We start from the raw sequence: 20,384 nt of genomic DNA, 5'->3' as shown, positions 1-20,384 counted from the left end.
TATCATTGCATTTAAATTTGTCTTACAGAAAAGAGTGAAAAGACATCCAGGTTCGATATGGAGGCTGATTAATGAGCAGCATCCTGTTTTATGCCCTGTCACCAGGAGCTAATGCAAATTCTGAACATATTTCAGTAGACAAAATTCTTGATTCAGACTGTCACAGTGGTTTTATGAAGAATAGGTGCTGGAAATCTGGTTGTTAGTATTTGTTTATCTTCTCAATTGTTTTGTTGATGTAACAACAATTTATTTTGACTTTTCCTGTAGTGAGACTTAGCAAAGCTTTAAAAGCTGTAATATTGATCAGGATAAAAATGTCATGAAACTTGTTTTCTTCAGCTTCTAGAATAGAATTATGCTATTATGCAATTACGTTCTTTTTAACCTCCAAGCCTGGAAAAAAAAAAAAAAAGAAAATTTACAGTGAAAGTCTGAAAACTGAGATTGTATGAATGTCACAGAATTAAATTTTCCTTTTAATTTTCCTTTAAATCATATTATTGTTAGTCTTACGGATTTTTTTAATAGCTTTTCTATTTCTTGAATGCTTTAAAGGCAAAATGCTCAAGAATTATCTATTCTGTCAGGATGGTGCCATGGTATTTATGTGTCAGTGATGTTATGTTTTCGTATGTAGGAGTCTCTTTTCTTGGAAGTCTTAAATGTTCCACCATTGAAGTTCTCCCTTGAAATACTTTCAGCTTTGCAATGGGATGTGTGGTCATGGTTGATCCTTCTAAATGGAACAGTATCCATGAATCTTTTCAGTCTTTTCTGCCATAAAAATTATTTATACAGTTTTCATTTTTTTTCTTAATTCTTAAATACACACTTTCTTTTCTATTGCACTTTTTGCTTGGTGTGTTTTAAAGAGAAGATGCCTTTAATATTCTTGGTTCTTTTTTCTTTGGAAATAAATGTATATAAATTGCATTGGAAGAGATGTTTTAAAATAATTCTTTGCTTGCCATCTTGCTTTTACAATAAGATGTTCAAGATCTGTGTAGGTTGAACTAAAAATTAAACAATCAAGTCTCTTCGGTCCTAACAAGGATGTATGTGCTCATTGTGCTTTTTTACATGTGCCTAGTTAACTTTTGGTACTTATTTTTACATAGTTACTTTTTACTAAGCTACTTTAGGCTGAACCAAGAGTAGTTGTTTACACCAAATGAAGTTCATACCTCTTGTTAATGATAATGAAAAACAGAATCTTTAGACTGAAAGGAAACATAGCTATGAATTAGAACGGGACAGAAAGGTGGGAAGAATTAAATACTTCTCAGTTTGGCTTGAAGGTGAGGATGGTGGATAATCACTCTGAAGATGATGGGAATCTTCTGTTGTTTGCAGTTGTGAAGAAAGTAATGAATGGACTGTTTTTAAGATGCACATGACCGCAGTTGATATAGTCTAGAAAGGACTTTTGGTTTAATAGAAAAATATTTTTTTTATTTCAAGAAACAACTATTTTCATTGCTTTTTCCTTTTCCCATTGATCGCTTGCTGTTTCTTGGGCATGTGCTTGTTTGGTTTTAGTATCATGCTGCTTATTCTTTCTCCCTATCCTCTTCACAGTGGTGACAGTTTTCAAGTCTTAAGGCTGAAGTGGTGGGGTTTTTCCCAGGATCTTTCTTGACAGTTTCTTATCAAAGATTTTAGAAAAAATATCTCAGTCTCTTATTTATCAAAACATTGATATTTCTGATGTCCCTGAAGTTAAACTATTTTCTTCCACCAGCACTTGACAGTTCCTCTACTACAAGCAGTGCCTCTCCTGTTCTGAACAATTATGATGCCCTGGAAGGAGGTGGCTATCCAGGTAAGCAGTTTGTTTTGAATTATTTAAGTACATAAATATGGGGTTTTTTATTGTTTCTAGTGTTGTTTATTGTTAATTAACAAGTAGGTGAAAGGCAGCACCTGTGAAAGTAACAGGGGAAACCATCAGAGTAAACATACATTCCTTTAAAAATAATTTCTTACAGTTTTAACACTGAAGTTCATATAACCATTTAATAAAACTTCCCTGAATCATAAGTCATACTTTCAATTGTAGTGTTGAAGGTGGTGATGAAAATATGCCAAGTGTGAAAGCAGCGTCTTTTTTCTAGATTATACTATATGCCTGATTGTGTTGTTGACATTAGGAGCTGCTAATAGTTGCTGACACATCAAAGAAGTTTTGGGAGACCAACAATATCAGCTTGCAGAGACGCTTGGATCAGGTTATTTTCTTTTCTTTTTCTTCATCTAAAGGAAAGGGCTGCTGTTTTGCTTACTCTTAGCTGTAAAAATACTAGGACTGTCAGCTTGGTTCTAAACGAGCCTGTTGGCTGACTACTTTGGTCTCGAAATCTATAGAGCTGCCACATTGAGAGCAAGTGGAAAAGATGCTATTCAAGGCATTTTAGCCAGTATTTTAAATTAATGACTGAATTAATTTGGAAGGCCTTCCTGTCCTGGCTGCTTTGCTTCCCTAGAAGTGTCACAGCATTTTGCTGTAGTATGATGGGTTCCTGATTAAAATGAGATCTCTCTCAGTTAGAAAGCTGATATTGTTATCCACATAGTCTAACAGAACTACAAATTCTAACCCCTAGCCTGATAACTAACCATTTTGGTTCTGCTGAAGGCATATTCTAAGAATAACTTGTTCCTTTTTTTTTTTTTTTTTTATTTAAGTTAAACAGAGTCAGCATTAGGTTTCTGAAATCTGTTGTGGGTTTTTTTTAGGTTTGTTTTATTGGGTTTTTTCCTTCATAGTGTTCATCCCAAATACAGTTTCTTGGTGGTTGGTTTCTTGATTGCTTTGTTCATTTGCTTGCATTTTTCCCAGTTGACTTCACCAAGCTTAAATTCTTCTGAAACTCAGTTCACATTTTAGACATTTCTAAAGAGCAGTTTCATCTCTTTACAGCTGTTAACTTCACTGTGGATTTAGGTCCGAGTCTTACTTTCAGTCAGACCTTTAGAAATAACAGAACTAAACTGACATATATACAAGAGAAACTTGCATCAGGTTGAAACTTCAAAAGAGACCATGCTTAGATTCTCCTTTGCCATTTATTAATACTGTCAAAACATAAGGCAAAGCTAATGGACCTATCCTCTAACTGTAGGCGCAGCTTTTTGTGAAGTAAACGTAGAATCATAGAATGATTCTAGCCATGTTATGACAGTTTTCAGAAGTGATAGAGAGGAGACTAAGCATGAATAATCTTATTTGTGGTTTATATCAAATGTATATATTGGAATAAAATGCAGTTCTATTTTTATTCAATTGAAGTGATATTTTTTTCAAGTTGTCTCTTTTTACAAAGTAACATTTTGTTTATAGTGACACAAGTCTCTGGTCATCTTTCCATATGCACTGTCACTATTCTTGAAGTAATCTTCCTTTTTAATTTTTTTTTTTTTTTTCAGTGCAGAAAAATAACTTGATGGATAGTGAAAAGACTTCAAAATGGCAATGGTGTTTTGAAGCATTAAAGCATTTACATTTAAATTAAGAAGGAAACAATAAGTATATTCAATACCTGTGGCATTTCTTCTGTCTTTCCAGAGACACGTTCTGTGACCAGCAGCCCAGCTCCCTCTCCATCAGTCATCCAAGCATCAAAAGCTTCTAAGCCCTTTGGTTATGGATATCCAGCACTACAGCCAGGCTACCAAAATGCAACACCACCTACTCCTGTGCAGCCCAGTAATCCAGGACACCATCCTGGTTTTCAGCACTATCCACAGGCTTGTATTTTTAATTCAAAAAGTATTTCATGAAATAAATAATTGGGAAAACCCTTTTCTGATATATTTCCCCTTTATTTTCATATTTTTATAATTTCTGAGACAATAAATGTTAGGTATAATATTGATGTCATAGCTCTGGTTCTAAACTTACTGGAAGTCTTTTGAGTGAAAGTTTTAAGAGTGCCTCCAAGTAGTTAGGCTTAACAAGTTTGCTTCACCAGTTATTAGCAACGTCTGCAGTGTTAAGGTTTGATGTTTGAAAGAGCTGAACTTTGATAGGAAACCATAAAGAAACATAAGGAAGTAATTGATCAGCATATATCAGAGCATTGCTATAGGCTGTGATCTCGAGCATTAAATGACCTTATGAGTAATACATGGCGTAGGGTCCACATGAAAGAGCTCTGTAGAGCTTGTGCTGGCTTTGTGTAGTGGAGCAGGGCGCCTGCATCTGCTCTGTTTTCCGCAAAGATAGCTCCAAACATCCAAGAAATTGTGTACAATCACCTGATTCCTGTTGTACACATGAACCCCCCAAGAAGAGACAGATACTGAGGCAGGACACAAATGCTGAAGAAGTGCAGAGAAATGTATGTGTGAAGGGGTCTAGAAAAAGAAACTTACTGATACACAAATTCTGCCCTCTGAAGTAGGGGCCAACTGGCAAAGACAGTGAAACTGCTGTTGTAGGTGATCAAAATCCTTTACTGCATATAACATCCAGTAATGCTTTCACTGTCACAGGCATAATGTAAAATGTGAGTTGAAAGAAAGGTTTCATTTAATTAATTTTTTTTTAATTGTAAGGGTTGGCTTAATCTTTCAGACAAGATGAAGTTAGGCTCTTTTCAGGGGCACACAGTGGAAGAACAACAGTTGCTTCAAGTGAATTCTGGTTGGACATATAAGGAGAAAATTCTTCAGGATGGGAGTGGGGAAGCGCTAGAACAGATTGTGCTGTGAGATTGTCAGTCCTTAGATATCTATTTTCACAATTTAGCTAGATGAATCAATATGAGCAACCTAAACTAACTTTTAAGTTAGCACTGCTTGAGCAGGGAGTTAGACTACCAGACCTCAAAGGTGCCTTCCAATCTGACCTTTTTTCCTCTTCTATGGTGTTTTGTTTTAATTTAAAAACAAGTATTTAACGGCAGTGTTTGTAACTCGGAAAAGTTGATTGTAACAAAAGTTAAATTGCTGAGGAGAGTGGGAGAGAAATTGTGTCAGCCTTTTTAGTAACTTATTTTCTTATGCCTGGAGAGATTAAAGGATTGTGTGTGACTTCCAGTGTTAATTTGTCTAATGAATTGGAATTTTGTCCTATGATATACCTTTGGAAGGTGTGTCACATTTGCCATAGCATTTTTAAATTTCTACAGTACAATACTACTTTTGTTACTAATTGCTGTTGTATCTTTTTTAAATACATGCGTGAAAGGGAGGGCACTAAAAGAAGATTGAAGTCTGTTATTTAAACATGATTGTGTGTTTACCTGTTTGTCATGCTCTTACCTTTTTCAGCAATATCCAGGTGTGAACCAGCTGTCCTCTTCCTTAGGAGGATTAAGTCTACAGCATTCTCAGCAGCCAGAAAGCTTGAGACCAGTAAACCTTACACATGATAGAAATATTTTACCAGTGTCTTCAGTTCCAGCACCTGTGCCTAACTTGAATTCTGATCTTAGGAAATTAAACTGCAGTCCAGAGTAAGTTTACTGTGTTTGGGATAGTACTGTGTCCTATATTTTTTAGTGGGCAATAATTATTTAAAATGTCAAAAAGTGTCTAAATTGACTCCTAACTTTAAATCTTATTGATGAACTAATAAAACCCCTTTCAACTCAAATTTATCCTCTGAATCATTACACAAATATTGTGACTGTCTGCCATCAGAATACGTTACATGCAGTGAGTGTAGCTTGTTTCTTAGTATTTTAATAATTTTTCTCTACCTTTGCCTCGTTTTATCCATTTTTTAAAAAAGGTATTTTAATAAGTATGTTAATGTTGCACAATATGTTTCGTAGAATATTTTGTAATATTGTCTGAATACACTTAATAATTTTTGAGTGTATTTTACTATGGTAATTCTGCAATCACGTATCCTTTTTCCTCTAACTAACATTAAGTAGTATTATCAACTATCCCAAGTCAAGTGCAGCTTAGTACAGTGGAAAGTGCTATTTCCCAATGATTTTATTTGTAATTCCAAAATCAATATTCTTCATTGCCCCAAAGTGATTCAGCATCCTTGTTGCTGTAGTGACAGTGCATAGTCCCACCAGAAAACAGAAATCAGAAAACTGAAGGCCTGGAAATCATTCTTACATGTGGAACACTTGGGACAGCACTGTTTGTGCCTTGGGCTTTTTTAGTGTCCCTTCATGTTACAAAAAACAGAAGGTTTTGACTCTTTGTATTTGGGATCCTTTTCTACTGTTTTCTTACATAAATATGACATTCTGAGAACTAGTTAAATACTCTTTACTTGAAAAATCTTTATACTGAACTCAAAAATACATAATTATCATGGAGTGTTGTATCTAAAGCAGTTCTGTCTCTTAATTGCAAGTTAGTTTTGCTATACTTGCATTGCTGAACTGTGGAGCAGGGGAATGTTTCTTGTTGTTTCTTTACAAAGCCTTTTTTAAAATCTTTATCCATTTTTTTTAAATTAAATTATCTTTGTAAAATATAGGATTTTTTAAATTTCTAAGTTCTTTAAAATCAGGTGTTAACACAATGTTTTCAACAACTTTTAAAATTTCTTTTTTAACATAATGTTTCTATTTCCTTTTAGCTCATTTCGATGTACATTGACAAATATTCCACAGACACAGGCTTTGTTAAACAAAGCTAAGCTTCCTTTGGGTTTGTTGCTGCATCCCTTCAGGGACCTAACGGTAAAGTTCCTTACTTTTGTATGTCTGTGTTTGTTTCATATATGCATTTGTTCTATTTTCATTCAAATAATAAAACATAATGAACTCTAAGTCCTAAGTTTAACAGAAGTACCAAAAAATTGTCTGTAACTTGGAGAGGAGGAGAGCAAAAAAAGCCTTGAAATTGCTACTTCGTTGAAATATATAATGGAGAAGCCCTTCAAGTTTCTTTTTTTTATTGTTGGAAATCTTTGCTTGCCTGTGGTTCTCTGAAGAATTCCCACTCTATGTGTTGGGCTTACAACTGTCAGATACATCCTGAAAAGTTGCTCACAGAGCCCTCCTGAAGGGGGGTGCTCGTTTTGTGTGTGTGGCTGGCCTGATACTTGCTGTCAATAGAATGTAAGCACAATATAAGACTGAAGTGATATTCATCATTGTTAATCAACTTCTCTCAATCTAATTTATTAACATTTATGTAAAAATGTGAATAACTGTCTGGTATAACTTATTTTTATTAAATGTATGTTCTTTGTGTAAGGTTTGCTGTGCATCATATTTCATATAGTGTCACTCAAAAGTTGTCCTTGCATATTTCCTTTTGCCATAGTAGCTGTAATTTAAGGTAACTTCATTTAATGTTTTACTACATCTTTGATTTTGAGATTATATTAAGACAATAATTAAATGGGGGTGGTTTTGGTTTTAATGGAAAGATTGTTTTAATAGACATCATAACTACTCTATAAAATTGAACTAAACAGCTAAAAGGAAAGATGATAGAAAATGTAGTCTTACAAAGCTTTTATGAACTGTACTGCAGAAATGTTTTCCATAAAGTCTATTACATACCTTTGTGACTGCTTTTCATTGTTTCCTTTTTAGCAATTACCAGTAATAACATCAAGCACAATAGTGAGGTGCAGATCCTGCAGGACTTACATCAACCCTTTTGTTTCCTTCATTGATCAAAGGCGGTGGAAATGCAACCTTTGCTATAGAGTTAATGATGGTAAGTGACTGTAGCAGGAGATGGTTGCATTTATAGAATCTCTTTCAAGTATTTGCATCATATCAGTTCATGAGATATTTTAGATTAAAACATAGACTACAGTGAGAATGTGCTTACGATCCAGAGATTTTGAAGAACATCTTAAATCAGGTGTGTTGTGCTTTTTCTTGAAGCAAAAGAGTGTTTTGCAGTCTTTGGGGAGATGAAGAAAATTATTCATAATACGCTGATTACTTGTCTAATGAAGTCATCTAATCCCACTGACTACTGTTGCAATATGCTAATGGAAACATGATGACAGCTACAATCTAGGCCTGAGGTTACGAGCCGCAGATTCCTGCTTCTTGTGGATTGTTCTGCTTGCATTGCTGTTTTATAGTTGGGGATCTGTCATTGTTTAAAATAAACCTTTTCTTTCCAATTACTGAATTTCGATGTTATAAAGATATGCTTGAAGTATTTTAAATGTTCCTTTCTATATGTATCCTTAATGTGAATTCTTTGCTGTTGCAGTAATTGAAGTGTGCCCACATTACTTTGCATTTAGCTGCAGTAATAGTTTTTATTTTCTTACAAAAATAATGTGTATTTGGGGGGAATTTTTTTTAATAGTTCCTGAAGAATTTATGTATAATCCTCTGACACGGTCTTATGGAGAGCCTCATAAACGGCCAGAGGTGCAAAATTCTACAGTGGAATTCATTGCTTCTTCGGACTATATGGTAAAAAAAAAAAGTTTTCATAGTAACTTCAACAGCAATTGCGTATTCATATAATAGTGCTTGAAATTAATGTTGCATAGTGACCTAGTGGTGTGGTGTGTATTAATTTTTTTGTGGAGCTCCTCTTAACACCAAAGAATAGTTAAATTCATGTTTTGAATTTTGGCTGATGTAAATAGTCTGAAGCTTTTGAAAAGCTAAAGGTAATTCAATATGTGTTGCATCCAATGTAATTTAATGTGGCAGGTTTGGATCTGATGCGATGTGATTTCTGCCTTTCCCTCATTTTGAGGAGATTTTGAAAGACCAGTTAATTCAGCTTCAAATTTCTAGTTAGTAATTGTTAGGAAATGCATCTTATTAGGATTTACAGTTGCTGGGATGGTGGTCTTGTCTGCCTGGAAAAAGGCTTAGTTCATAATGGCATTGTTAGCAGCAGCACAAATAAATTGTTCACATGTGTTTGAATTGAAACTCTGTGGCAGACATTTAACAGTGAGTAAACTTGTTACATAGTTGGGGAAAGGGTGTAGGTAGAATGCTTTAACCGTGTTTCGTGGATCACATTATCGGTGTACTGAAAGAGCAATGGAATTGAAGGGATAGAAGTCTCTATCTTTTATCGTGTTTGAATTGGTTGTTGAAAGAAGGGACTAAAATACCCTTTTTTTCCCTGAAGTACAATATTTTAACCACTGTGGATTGTGGTTAAGTCTATCTTCATATTGCTTAGTAAATTGCCTTTATTCCATAATGTATACCTGTAATTTTTCTAAGTATTCCCTTTTCCTACTTCCCTTTCTAATAACTGATCACTTTTAACGTTTCTTTGAATATGATTTTTGAATTTTTTTTTTTTTTTTTTACTTTGTAGCTTCGGCCTCCTCAGCCTGCGGTGTATTTATTTGTTTTAGATGTGTCTCATAATGCAGTGGAGGCTGGATATTTGACAATACTCTGCCAATCATTGCTGGAAAACCTGGACAAGTAAGAATATAAATAACCTTTTCAAATCAGCTAACATGTTGTTATGAAAAATTGCAACTGAAAATTTTGTAAGAAATTTCAAAGAGTGTAAACATTCTGGCCCTAAAGGGCAGAAGTTCCATTGCCTGGAATTTCTTCCCTGCATGTGTATCTACATATAATTTAATTACTTATCTGCAAGGAGTATTTGGCTGTAACTTCTAACAACACATTGATTATATAAAGATTTTTAAATTGCATTCTTCCCCCCCTCCCCCCACTTTGACAAACAAGTAATAAATTACAGATGTTAAATGATCTGGTTCTTATGCTGAAAGGTCTGAGGTGCTGCACACCTTGTAATCACAAGAGTAAGATTGCCTAGGTAATTGTGTTGTCAGTTTGTTTTTTTCAGATCACAGTTGCTGTGTGACAACTTTTTGGTATTTTTATTTTTGCACTGGGACAGCATATATTGGATTGTTTCTGGTGCATTTTGAGCAAGGGTTAATGAACTTCACTGTGTTCATGCCTTTTGACTACTAATCCTGTGGAGACTTTGCCTTGAAAATCACTTTCTACAAGTTTTCCGTAGTGAACTTGATTTTCTCATGAAGAACTCAGCATATGCATTGAAAACCTTTGCTTCCATTTTTTGGTTTAGTCTTTCTTTGTTCAGTTTGTTAAGGCTATTTTGTCAACAGAATCTCAGAAATACACTTAATGATTATAGGAAAATTTTTAGAATCCCATGCAAAGTCCACAGGAAAATCACTGCATCCACCTCATTTATATACCCAGATGGTAACAGCAGTATTTTCCTCTATTGCTCTTGGTTGCTTTCATGGTTTTCAGCACTTCATGATGTTTTTATGTTTTACTTGAGAAATTCCATGTAGTCTTTAATTTTGTATTATGCCATACACTGAAGTGTGGTCTGCATGAGAAATAAATATGTTGCATTGTAGAGACATTGGATTTTGATTTAGATCTGTAAGTACTCTGTAACTACATTAGTAAAGGGGGGTTTCTGAATTAGGAAAGAGCAAAATGCACTGTTTTCTATTCAAGAACTCAGAAGACTGCTTCCTTTCATGTGTCATTTTAATGTTTAAATGAACTTCTTCTCTTGTGGAACAAAGCATCAATATATTAGTGAGTGCTTATCTGTAACACTTGGTTATAAACTGTATCATTGCCCCAGCTTTTCAGAAAATGTTGAGGAAATATTGATTGTATTCATGTTTCAGACCTCCGTTCTTATGTTCTCCCTTCACTTCTTTACACATAAACTGAGTTTCTGCTGACATCAGCAGGAGCCCTGAGTATCTATATGTCTTGAGAGAGAGATTTAGGGCTTAATAGTTTATTTTTTAATGCTTCAGGCTGCCTGGAGATTCAAGAACAAGGATAGGGTTCATAACGTTTGACAGCACTGTTCAGTTTTACAACTTGCAAGAAGGTTTATCACAGCCTCAGATGCTGATTGTCTCAGATATTGATGGTAAGTAAAAAGAAAATGGAAGCTGAATTTTTGAGAACCCTTTTTTTTTTTTTTTTTTTTTTTCCCAGAACAAAGGTTAAAATCTCTCAGAATTTTGTATTAGATCAATGGTATTGAATGAGAATATTTTTTTTGAACAATAGTCTTGCACTGGCTACAGAGTAGGTGAAGTTTAAAATATAAAATTCAATGCTTAATTTTGCTTTGAATCAAACTTTGTACAGGCTGTATTGCTCTCTCTAACAGGTGTATCTGCATATTATAATTTACTTACTTATCTACAAGGAATATTTAGTTGTAAGACACATATTAGAAAAGTAGTCTGTTTCATTGTGTTTGTAGCAGTGGGCAATGAAATGTTTTGTTCTAGTGTTATTTTTTCCTTTAATACATTTTTTTTTCTATTCTCTCCACAGATATTTTCCTACCTACACCAGATAGTTTACTTGTAAATCTCCATGAAAGCAAAGAGGTATGATTGCTCAAAATACATAATTGAATTTATGGTGTTAAATATTCCAAAAGGTGTTCCTGTTAAACTTTGAATTAAAACTTAACCTTCATAATATGTAGTTCCAGCGCTATGGAAGTGTTACATGTTGTGTTGTGGATACATCATAGCTTTTAAAATTACAGCTTTGTTTTCTTTAGTGTGTTAAAACAGAACTGAAATATTTGGTACTGATTCTGCCACTTCAGTCATGGCAGTACAGCTTTTTAGAAACAGCAGAAAATCTCAAGCTTGCAGTCTCATAAAACACCTTTCAATATGTTCTGCAGCTGATAAAAGATCTTTTGAATGCATTACCAAATATGTTCACCAATACAAGAGAAACACACAGTGCTTTGGGCCCTGCTCTTCAAGCTGCATTTAAACTGATGTCTCCAACGGGTGGTCGGATCTCTGTGTTTCAAACACAGTTACCATCTTTGGGAGCTGGGCTTCTGCATTCCAGAGAGGATCCCAATCAAAGGTCAAGCACAAAGGTAAAAAACTTCCCTTACTACTCATTTCAAAAGACTAAGGACTGACTATGTCATTCTTACCTGCACAGTTCTGCAGGTAGATCAATCACTTGGTCTTCATTTATAGCAATTAACAAAATTTTAGTTATGTCTATGTTTGTGCATTTAAGATCACTACTTATATGTGCATGTGTGATATTACTAGTTTTGAAGTGCATGAGCTGTCTTTGGCCTTTGATCCATAATTTTTCTTGGCAAGCAAAACTGCAAATATTTGTGACTCAGTTACTCTTATGCTGCTGGATAGTATGTCTTTTGTTTCATGAAGCATGATTGTTGTCATAACTCCTTCCTGTGTGATTTGTTTTTATAAAGGTGGTCCAGCATCTTGGTCCAGCAACAGACTTTTATAAGAAGTTGGCACTGGACTGCTCTGGCCAGCAGACTGCTGTGGATTTATTTCTCTTAAGTTCACAATATTCTGATCTAGCTTCTCTTGGTAAGGAGTACCTCATTCCCTCTTTCTGCACTGCTGTCTCTCTTCAGAAGCACAGGAATTCCTAAGCCATGTAAATATTTTAGCACTTCTGTAATTGGAGCTCATGTTGCAAAGGAATTGACCTTGAGTTTGATGGAAGTAAAGAACAGAAGTATTACATTGTTGGTATCAGACAATTTATTCTAGGATTTCAGAGTTTTAAATGTGAAGTATTCTGCTCAAGAACAGGAAACAAACTGCAAGAAATAAATGAAGTTTAATTATAGGGGTAGAACAGTTTTCATCTTTTGATAGTTATCCAAGATTTGTCTCTGCACATACACCTGATTTTGCCTCTACATTGTTAGATACTTCTGCAAGGACTTAGCTGCCAAATGTAGAATGCTTATTGAACTTAGTGTGTAATTAGGTCATTATGTGTTGGAGTGATTAATTTCCATCTTCACGGGTCTGGGACAGTTCTCTTTGTCTTACTGATGTGGGTGATATTGAGAAGATGAACATAGATGTGGCTTTTGGAAGTACAGACAAAATTTTTATGTCCTGATTTCATACTACAGTTTTACTTCTTAACTGTATCTTCCCTTCCTTCACAGCTTGCATGTCCAAGTATTCTGCTGGATGCATCTATTACTATCCATCTTTCCATCACAGCCATAATCCTGCTCAGGCTGAAAAGTTGCAAAAAGACCTGAAGAGATACCTTACAAGAAAGATTGGATTTGAAGCGGTTATGCGCATAAGATGTACAAAAGGTGTGTCTTAAATACTGATTCATATGGAATGGTTGGTCTAAATGTGTTAGCAATCATTCTGAATGTGCTTAGTCTTTAGCAACATTAATTTGAATGTTGTTTTTTTTTTCTTTGAAGAATTACCTTCTTTAGTTAGCTTTTGGTGTTTGATTTTTTGTTTTGTTTTTTAGCTGATGGTACCATTTTACTGTAAGTTGATGTGCAGTGTAAGGGCATCATTCACTTCGGAGTGTTTAGAATTGAACAGGAACTCTGCAGGATCATGCTGAAATGTCTACTGATTCATGTAATTGGTTCTTCATGATAGAAATTTTACTGTTTTCTTCAACCTTAGCTTGAGGGCTAAGGTATTAGTTACTGGTGAGAGTTTTCCATGATGTTTTAACCTCACTCTGAATTATTTATTCTACTTCTAGGTCTTTCAATACACACTTTCCATGGGAATTTTTTTGTACGATCCACTGACTTACTGTCCCTTGCTAATGTCAATCCTGATGCTGGATATGCAGTACAAATGTCCATAGAGGAAAGTCTGACTGATACATCTTTGGTTTGTTTTCAAACAGCTCTTTTGTATACTTCCAGTAAAGGTAAATAAATACACATTTGGTCAGTGGGCTTTTTGTTTCTTTTTATGATGTAATGTTTGTAAAGTTGGTTTCACAGCCTGTTGTTGTGCTCTACATCCTAAAAGAATCTTGTCAGCGCTAGTAAGCTAGCAAGCCTACTTGGCAGTTAATCACATAATGGAATTCCTTATAAACACTGTTTTAATGTGAAAGTTTCATCTGACTCTGACATAGTGCTGATTCAGCAAGACTCTCTTACTTAAAAGTGTGGCCATTGTTACAAGCAATAACGTGTTTGGCAGGCACAAATACACAGACCTGTCATGGATTGTAGCAAGCTGCAATTACAGCGATGGGTGAGCATAAAGAATAGCAGTTAATTTGTATGATAGAAGATGCCACAAAATTTTGGGATGTATATCAATATGCTTCGTTTGTAGGATCCACTTATGTGGATGTTGCTAGTTCGTGTTATCAATTTGTGCTGCTTTAGAGTAGAATTTGAACAGGTCAAGGCAACAATCGGAAACAGTATTGCAGCAATTTCTTGACTGGTATGTTTTCTAGAATGGGTGCATCTTAGATGGGAGGAGATGCAGTAATTACTGAATTTGTTTACTTCTACTAGGAGAGAATGTCTAATGGTTTCCACTAATTTCTCTTAGGTGAGCGTCGAATTCGAGTGCACACGCTTTGCTTGCCTGTAGTGAGTTCCCTGTCTGATGTATATGCAGGAGCAGACGTACAAGCAATTGTGTGCCTCTTAGCAAACATGGGTGAGTGCAGACCAGGAAGATTCACATGGTTTTTTGCATGATCCTCATTTTGCCAGCTGTTTAAATAAGTAGTGAATGAAGCCTGGATATTGTTTAAAAAGGTTGATTGAAGTGCAACACGCTGAAGCCTGTGAGTGCAAAAGATGACAAAACCAAATTTATAGTGAAACTATGAACTGAAATACTCCTCCTTCTGAATCTTAGTTGACTTTAGTCTTTTAAAAGGAGCCTTCTTGCTTTGTTTTCTGGGGGTTAGTAAAGGACAAAGAATCATAACGCACTTGAATCAAAACTCTAATGTTTGTATCATCATTATCATTGCTGTTCACTCAAACTTCAGCATTCTAAGAATTATTAAGAAACTTACTTAAGAAACAGTGATTCAGTTCAGTGAGTTGCTGGAGACTAAAAGGGAATTCCTGACAACAGTGTATCTGAGATACTGGTTTTCCATTCTTCTGTTTTTGGAGGGTTGAGGATTCTTACTTATCCCAAAATTGTGGGTCATAAGTAGCTGTTTCATAGACTGATCTCTCCTGTTAAATGTGTATGACTCCATGCAGCATTTTACCATGTGCTATATTGTATATTAATAATGAAATCAGTTAGAAGAAGTAAATTGTAATTCTGTCTTTTGGGACATAATTGTCTTTTGGGATTGGAACTAGATGATCTTTAAGGTCCTTTCCAAAGCAAACCATTCTGTGATCTCCTCTTAAATGCACATTCAGTCCAGCAGGTGGCTTCCTCCAATCTGCAAAGGGTTTGCAGCTCTTGCTCAGCATAGAAAGATGGAGCTGCATTTACACTAATCACAATTATGCTACTGAAGTAATGGAAGAAATTTCTTGTGTGAGGGGAAAAAAAGTAAAAATTAATTGCTGTGAATTTTATCTTGGAGGTTGGGCAACAACATTTCAACAATAGCTAAGTTTGTTTCTATAAGGTTTAAATTTATATTTAGACTTCACTATGTATGATTGCTTTAAAATTTTCTTTTAATTCTTTAAGAGCACAAACCAGGGAGCTGACATTAGCTGCACTATATTTTTAAGGATTGTAAAAGTGAGTTTCTGTATGGACAGTCATCTAATTTACTCCTAAAAAAAATTAGAATGCAGATGTGGTTTGGGAGATTTTTTTTTTAGTCTTGAAACGTAACCCAGAAGTGCAAGTAAAATTTTCAAAATTCAAGGGAATGAGTGAAGTACTAGATGACTAGTAACTTCTCCCCTCCTAATCCTCCAGCTGTGGATCGCTCAGTTTCATCCAGCCTTGCAGATGCAAGAGATGCCTTAGTCAATGCCGTGGTGGACTCCTTGGCAGCCTACATGTCAACTGCCTCAAATCTGCAGCAGTCCATGCTGATAGCACCAAATTCCCTCAAGCTCTTCCCACTCTATATTTTGGCTCTTCTCAAACAGGTATGTATGATCTAGTGGATTACTGTTTGATGTTTAGTTCATTGTTCCATTTGAGGAATTCTTGAGTTCTAGGTCAAGCAGTGTCTGCACTTCTCTAAAATTATGGAAATTGGATTACTATCTTTATGCTGACTGGACTTCATTGTAGAAGATGACTGCAGTAGCTTATTTTAATTTGTTAATGTCTGAACATTATTAGTTTTCTTGATTTTGAATTTCTTACTGTTTGTCTTATACTGCTTTACAATGAAAATAAATATACAATTTACAATTAACATTTCTCAGATTTTTGCAGCTCCTTAGTGTGGTCCATAAAAGTTGCTGCAAACTGCTTATTAGTACTTCTTTTTTTTAATGTTATCACAGAAAAAGCAAGTATTTTCCAATATATATTTTATATGTATATTCCAATCCATACTTTAAAGTTCCAATAAGAAAAATGAGTTTCCATGGAGATACGATAGCATTTTTTATTGAAACTCAAGTCATATAGTTGAAAGTTCACATAGAAGTAGTTACTCTTTTTTATATTATTATTTTAGTGATATATTAGTTTGGATTACTGAACATCATACTTTAAAAGAGAGAGCTTCCTGCAGTGTTATGTTATGAATAAGTCTCATTGCATGAAGATTTTCATGTCTGACAGTTCATGGTTGTGTTCTAATGAGCAAACCTTTATATAAACCTTGTAAGAGATCTAAGTGTAATAATTTATTTTCTTTGTCTTAGTGATTACTTCAGTCTATAATGTAGTGATTTTTGGTCTTTGCATTACAAATGCAGTTAAGGGTGGGGAAAAAGCAGTTCATTATCAAGACCTGTGTAAAAGACAGAAATAAGAGTGGCAGGGAAAAGTTGTTTAGGTTTGATTTTTTTATTATTTTTATTAACAAGAATAAAACCTAGAATACAGAGAAACCAGAAATCAACATGTTTGTTGCAGCCAAGGAGTGATTTCATTAGTTTTGTTGTAGAAGTGAATATGAGCTTTGATTACAGGAATGTTCTCCACTGAGTTAGATTATGATGTCTACTTCATTGTGTTGCTTCTCACAGCAGTTGTGTACCAGTTTCTTCTAAAGGAGATCTGAAAAATTCAGTAAGAGAGAGTTAAAAAATAAATTTTACCTTATGAGAGTCTAGTTTCACGTATAAAACATGAAAGTTATGTTTCCATTCCAAAGCTTTTCTTTAACATTGAATTCTTACTACTATAAATTCAGAATTAGTCTTGTGCAATATGTACCTTGCCTGACCTTTGCATGTCTTGTATCTTTCCAGTGATAGCTTGCATTGGTGAGTTTCACAGGCCAGTGTCACTTGTCAAGAATAAAAATGAGAACTGCTGGGCCAGTTACACATAGATTTTAGACAGACTGAGGGAGAAATTTATTCCCCTTCATCAGTAAGGAGGGGACTGGATTATGTTTTAAACATTTTGCTCAAGCCATCTGATTAAAATTCTACCAGTAAGATACATTTCTTTACAAAAGCTTTGCCACCTCTGCTTGGCACTTTGAAAATGTCAGTTTTGAAATGCACTCTTACATGTGACATAAAATACAGGATTTTTTTGAGTAGTAATGTTGTCTTGCAGAAAGCCTTCAGAACAGGCACAAGTACACGCTTGGATGATCGTGTCTATGCAATGTGCCAGATGAAGAGCCAGCCTCTTGTTCATTTGATGAAGATGATACATCCCAACTTGTACAGAATAGACAAGCTGACTGATGAGGTAATATATGAAGCCTGGTTATAGCATTTTCTAGTTTTAATGGCACATTGAATTTGGAGTTGTGCTGCAGTTATTTTATGTTGTTGTTGTGATACAAATGGAGTATTTCCTCTAAGTTATAAAAAATCAAGAAAAACATTATTTTCAAGTCTTGAGTTGCAAGTACAGTAGTGTGGTATGAGCAGAACTATGGTTTTACTTCATCTTGTTTCAATGACTGTAATTCCAGTAGTTAGTAATTAATTCCATAATTTTTTATTATACAAAGAAAGTAAAGAAAATTGTACGTATTGGAAACATCTTCAGTGTGTTTTTATTATTTACAACTGTCTGCGGTAAATGGGTGTAATAGATCTGATGGATGATTCAAGGTTTTTTTATACAGAAATCAGATGCAGTTGCCCAGAATAACAGCCTACAGTATTAGTGCAAACTGCCAGATTCTTTAGTCAGCTCAGTCATAGGGCTCTAGAGAAACCCAAGGGTCACTTCAAGGCAGGATGTTAAATCAGGGGACTTCCTGTTAATTGAATGCAATAATATACTGATCCCTTCCTTATGGGGAGTGGAATTTTATGGTTTTCTGCTCTTGCAACATTTCTAGTGAAATTGAATGGAAAAAAAGTTTGTAGAAAACTTCAGTGTCGACAGTAGTAATTCCTTTGAAATTTCTACATCTAGCATCAAAAATGCTACGTGAGAAGCTTAAATTAACTCACATTTTATGTTTTAAGTATTAAAGTAGCCTTTAGAATAAGTAACATTCTAGAACTGTTTGACGTACATAATCATTTTAGGCTTAACATAGTATTTTGTTATATGAGAATCCTCAAAATTTCACTAGAGATTATCAGTGTTTTTACTATTTTGTTTTATCTTTAAAGGTAAAATTCTAGTGTTATTGAGTATTGATTTTTTGTTCCAGAGTACAATACATGTAAATGACAGAGTTGTTCCTCAGCCACCCCTTCAGAAGTTGTCTGCAGAGAAGTTGACAAGAGAAGGAGCTTTTCTTATGGATTGTGGTTCAGTAAGTTAAAATTTTACACATTGCCTTTTTTAAAGCTAAGGAGAAAAAACCCCAAAAAACAACCCCAAATAACAAAATGTTGTGTTATTGAAACCAGTCAGCTCTCAGCAATAACAGTGTTGGGAATCAACATTTCAGATAACCTGACAGTAATCTGCATTCTAGTGAAAGTTTTCATATTTTGATCTTTGAGGCTATGGAAGTTGATTTTTTATTTTTCAGAGTTTCTTTTAATGGCTATTAAATTGCATTCACTAGAGGATTTAACAAAATGCTTGATGCAGGAACATTTCTCAGCAACGCACCAAGAGTGGGTTTATGATTTGAGGCCTGTGTTCTGTAAGGGTTGCAAGTGAGAGGGAATTGGATAGTGAACAAAATCTGTAATACAGTTTAATGTATTTGTAGGAATTGTGCTGAAACATACTTAATTGGATAAAGCATTACACTGCTCCAATGGCTGTCTAAAAGGTGCTTTTAACCTTTAATCACTTCAGGGCTGAGTCTGAATGTAAAACTAGCTTGTCTCCAGACCTCTGAAATAGTTACTACAACATACTTTGATAATTGGTTTACTACAACTTGTTTACATTGGGAAGCCAGTGTGCAGTAACCAACAGTGTTGTGTGACTTCAAATAATTTGAGGCATTTCATTTAAGGAGGTAACATGGGAAATTACTGCATTAACAGTTCTATTATAAATGTGCCCTGCAACCTCATTCTTTCAGTATTTGAATTCTACCTACTTTTTTTTTTTTTTTAATGTTTAATGACCTTATTCTAATGTTGCCAATGTACTGAATATTTACACACTTATGAATATAGACATGTATGCATGAATTGCAACTGGAACACTCAAATGATTCATTTGCATGGAAGTTACTATTCTGGTATTATTCCTATTGCATCACCACTTGCCCATTTCTCTAAAATGTATGCAGGGCCTTTTCTAAAACTGATTCTGACACCTTACAGATTTTTTACCTTTGGATTGGAAAAAACTGTGATAACAACTTCATAAAAGATGTTCTTGGATACCCGAACTATGCATCAGTTCCACAGAAAATGGTAGGTATTTTAATGAGCTGAGCTGTATACTGCATACACTTAGGATGTGCATTTATTTCTGCATTTTCAGTTTTTAATTATGTAACTATAAGGTTGGGTTTTTTTCTGGTTAGGTACCTTCTAACCTCTTGTCAGCTTCATAGGAGCCAGATAGAAGTTGTAAGATGTTTTCAAAGAAAGAATGTAAACATGTAAATTTAATCATTTGTGAAATGCCAAACAGTTGCTATATAACCTAACTGCTTTTATTAGTTTAATGGAAGTACATGTGCATTCACAAGAAAAGGAAGTCATTTAACAGGCTTAATACAAAAATTATCTATTCAGATGTGTTGTTACTTCATTGATAGCATGTTCTCTGAACTTGCTGTAAGATACCAAATCTGTGGCATGACACAATAGGCCTGTAAGTAATGGTAAGAGTTAAGTTTTGCTCAGCTCCCAAACATTGACTCAATGTTAAAAAAGAAACTTTCAGCTGTTAGAACATCAGAGACCCGTGGATGTGTGTTTTGGTGGAGGGGTTTTTAATGTTATAACCTGTACCTATAGTCTAGTGCATGAAACAGAGCAGCAATAATTCAATAGTATCAACAACTGGCAGATAAGGATGGACCCTTTGAAGACACTCTGGGAGAGTTCAGAATCAAATGTTTATATTCAGATAGTACCAAAACATGTTAGCATAGAAACATATAGGTAGATATTTTCTGCTT

The 20,384-nt window shown here is 34.7% G+C and overlaps 1 protein-coding gene across 3 annotated transcripts in view; it reads left to right on the top strand.

Moving 5' to 3' along the window:
• SEC24B (SEC24 homolog B, COPII coat complex component) overlaps positions 1-20,384 on the top strand; it is a 43,574-nt gene that overhangs the window by 19,134 nt on the left and 4,056 nt on the right. For all 3 annotated transcript variants that reach the window (XM_079307328.1, XM_079307327.1, XM_079307326.1), the window contains 18 exons: positions 1,745-1,825; positions 3,569-3,750; positions 5,278-5,462; positions 6,557-6,659; positions 7,524-7,650; positions 8,263-8,372; positions 9,247-9,359; positions 10,724-10,842; positions 11,259-11,314; positions 11,623-11,829; positions 12,184-12,307; positions 12,904-13,062; positions 13,479-13,652; positions 14,297-14,407; positions 15,656-15,831; positions 17,432-17,569; positions 18,495-18,599; positions 19,576-19,668. In XM_079307328.1, coding sequence (XP_079163454.1) covers positions 1,745-1,825; positions 3,569-3,750; positions 5,278-5,462; positions 6,557-6,659; positions 7,524-7,650; positions 8,263-8,372; positions 9,247-9,359; positions 10,724-10,842; positions 11,259-11,314; positions 11,623-11,829; positions 12,184-12,307; positions 12,904-13,062; positions 13,479-13,652; positions 14,297-14,407; positions 15,656-15,831; positions 17,432-17,569; positions 18,495-18,599; positions 19,576-19,668 — 2,363 coding nt within the window. The remainder of the gene's footprint in view (positions 1-1,744; positions 1,826-3,568; positions 3,751-5,277; positions 5,463-6,556; positions 6,660-7,523; positions 7,651-8,262; positions 8,373-9,246; positions 9,360-10,723; positions 10,843-11,258; positions 11,315-11,622; positions 11,830-12,183; positions 12,308-12,903; positions 13,063-13,478; positions 13,653-14,296; positions 14,408-15,655; positions 15,832-17,431; positions 17,570-18,494; positions 18,600-19,575; positions 19,669-20,384) is intronic.

This window comes from Erithacus rubecula (assembly GCF_903797595.1).
Source record: "Erithacus rubecula genome assembly, chromosome: 5".
In the NCBI taxonomy this organism is placed as follows: domain Eukaryota; kingdom Metazoa; phylum Chordata; class Aves; order Passeriformes; family Muscicapidae; genus Erithacus; species Erithacus rubecula.
The sequence above is the reverse complement of the archived record's forward strand: the minus strand, read 5'-3'. Positions and strand labels throughout refer to the sequence as shown.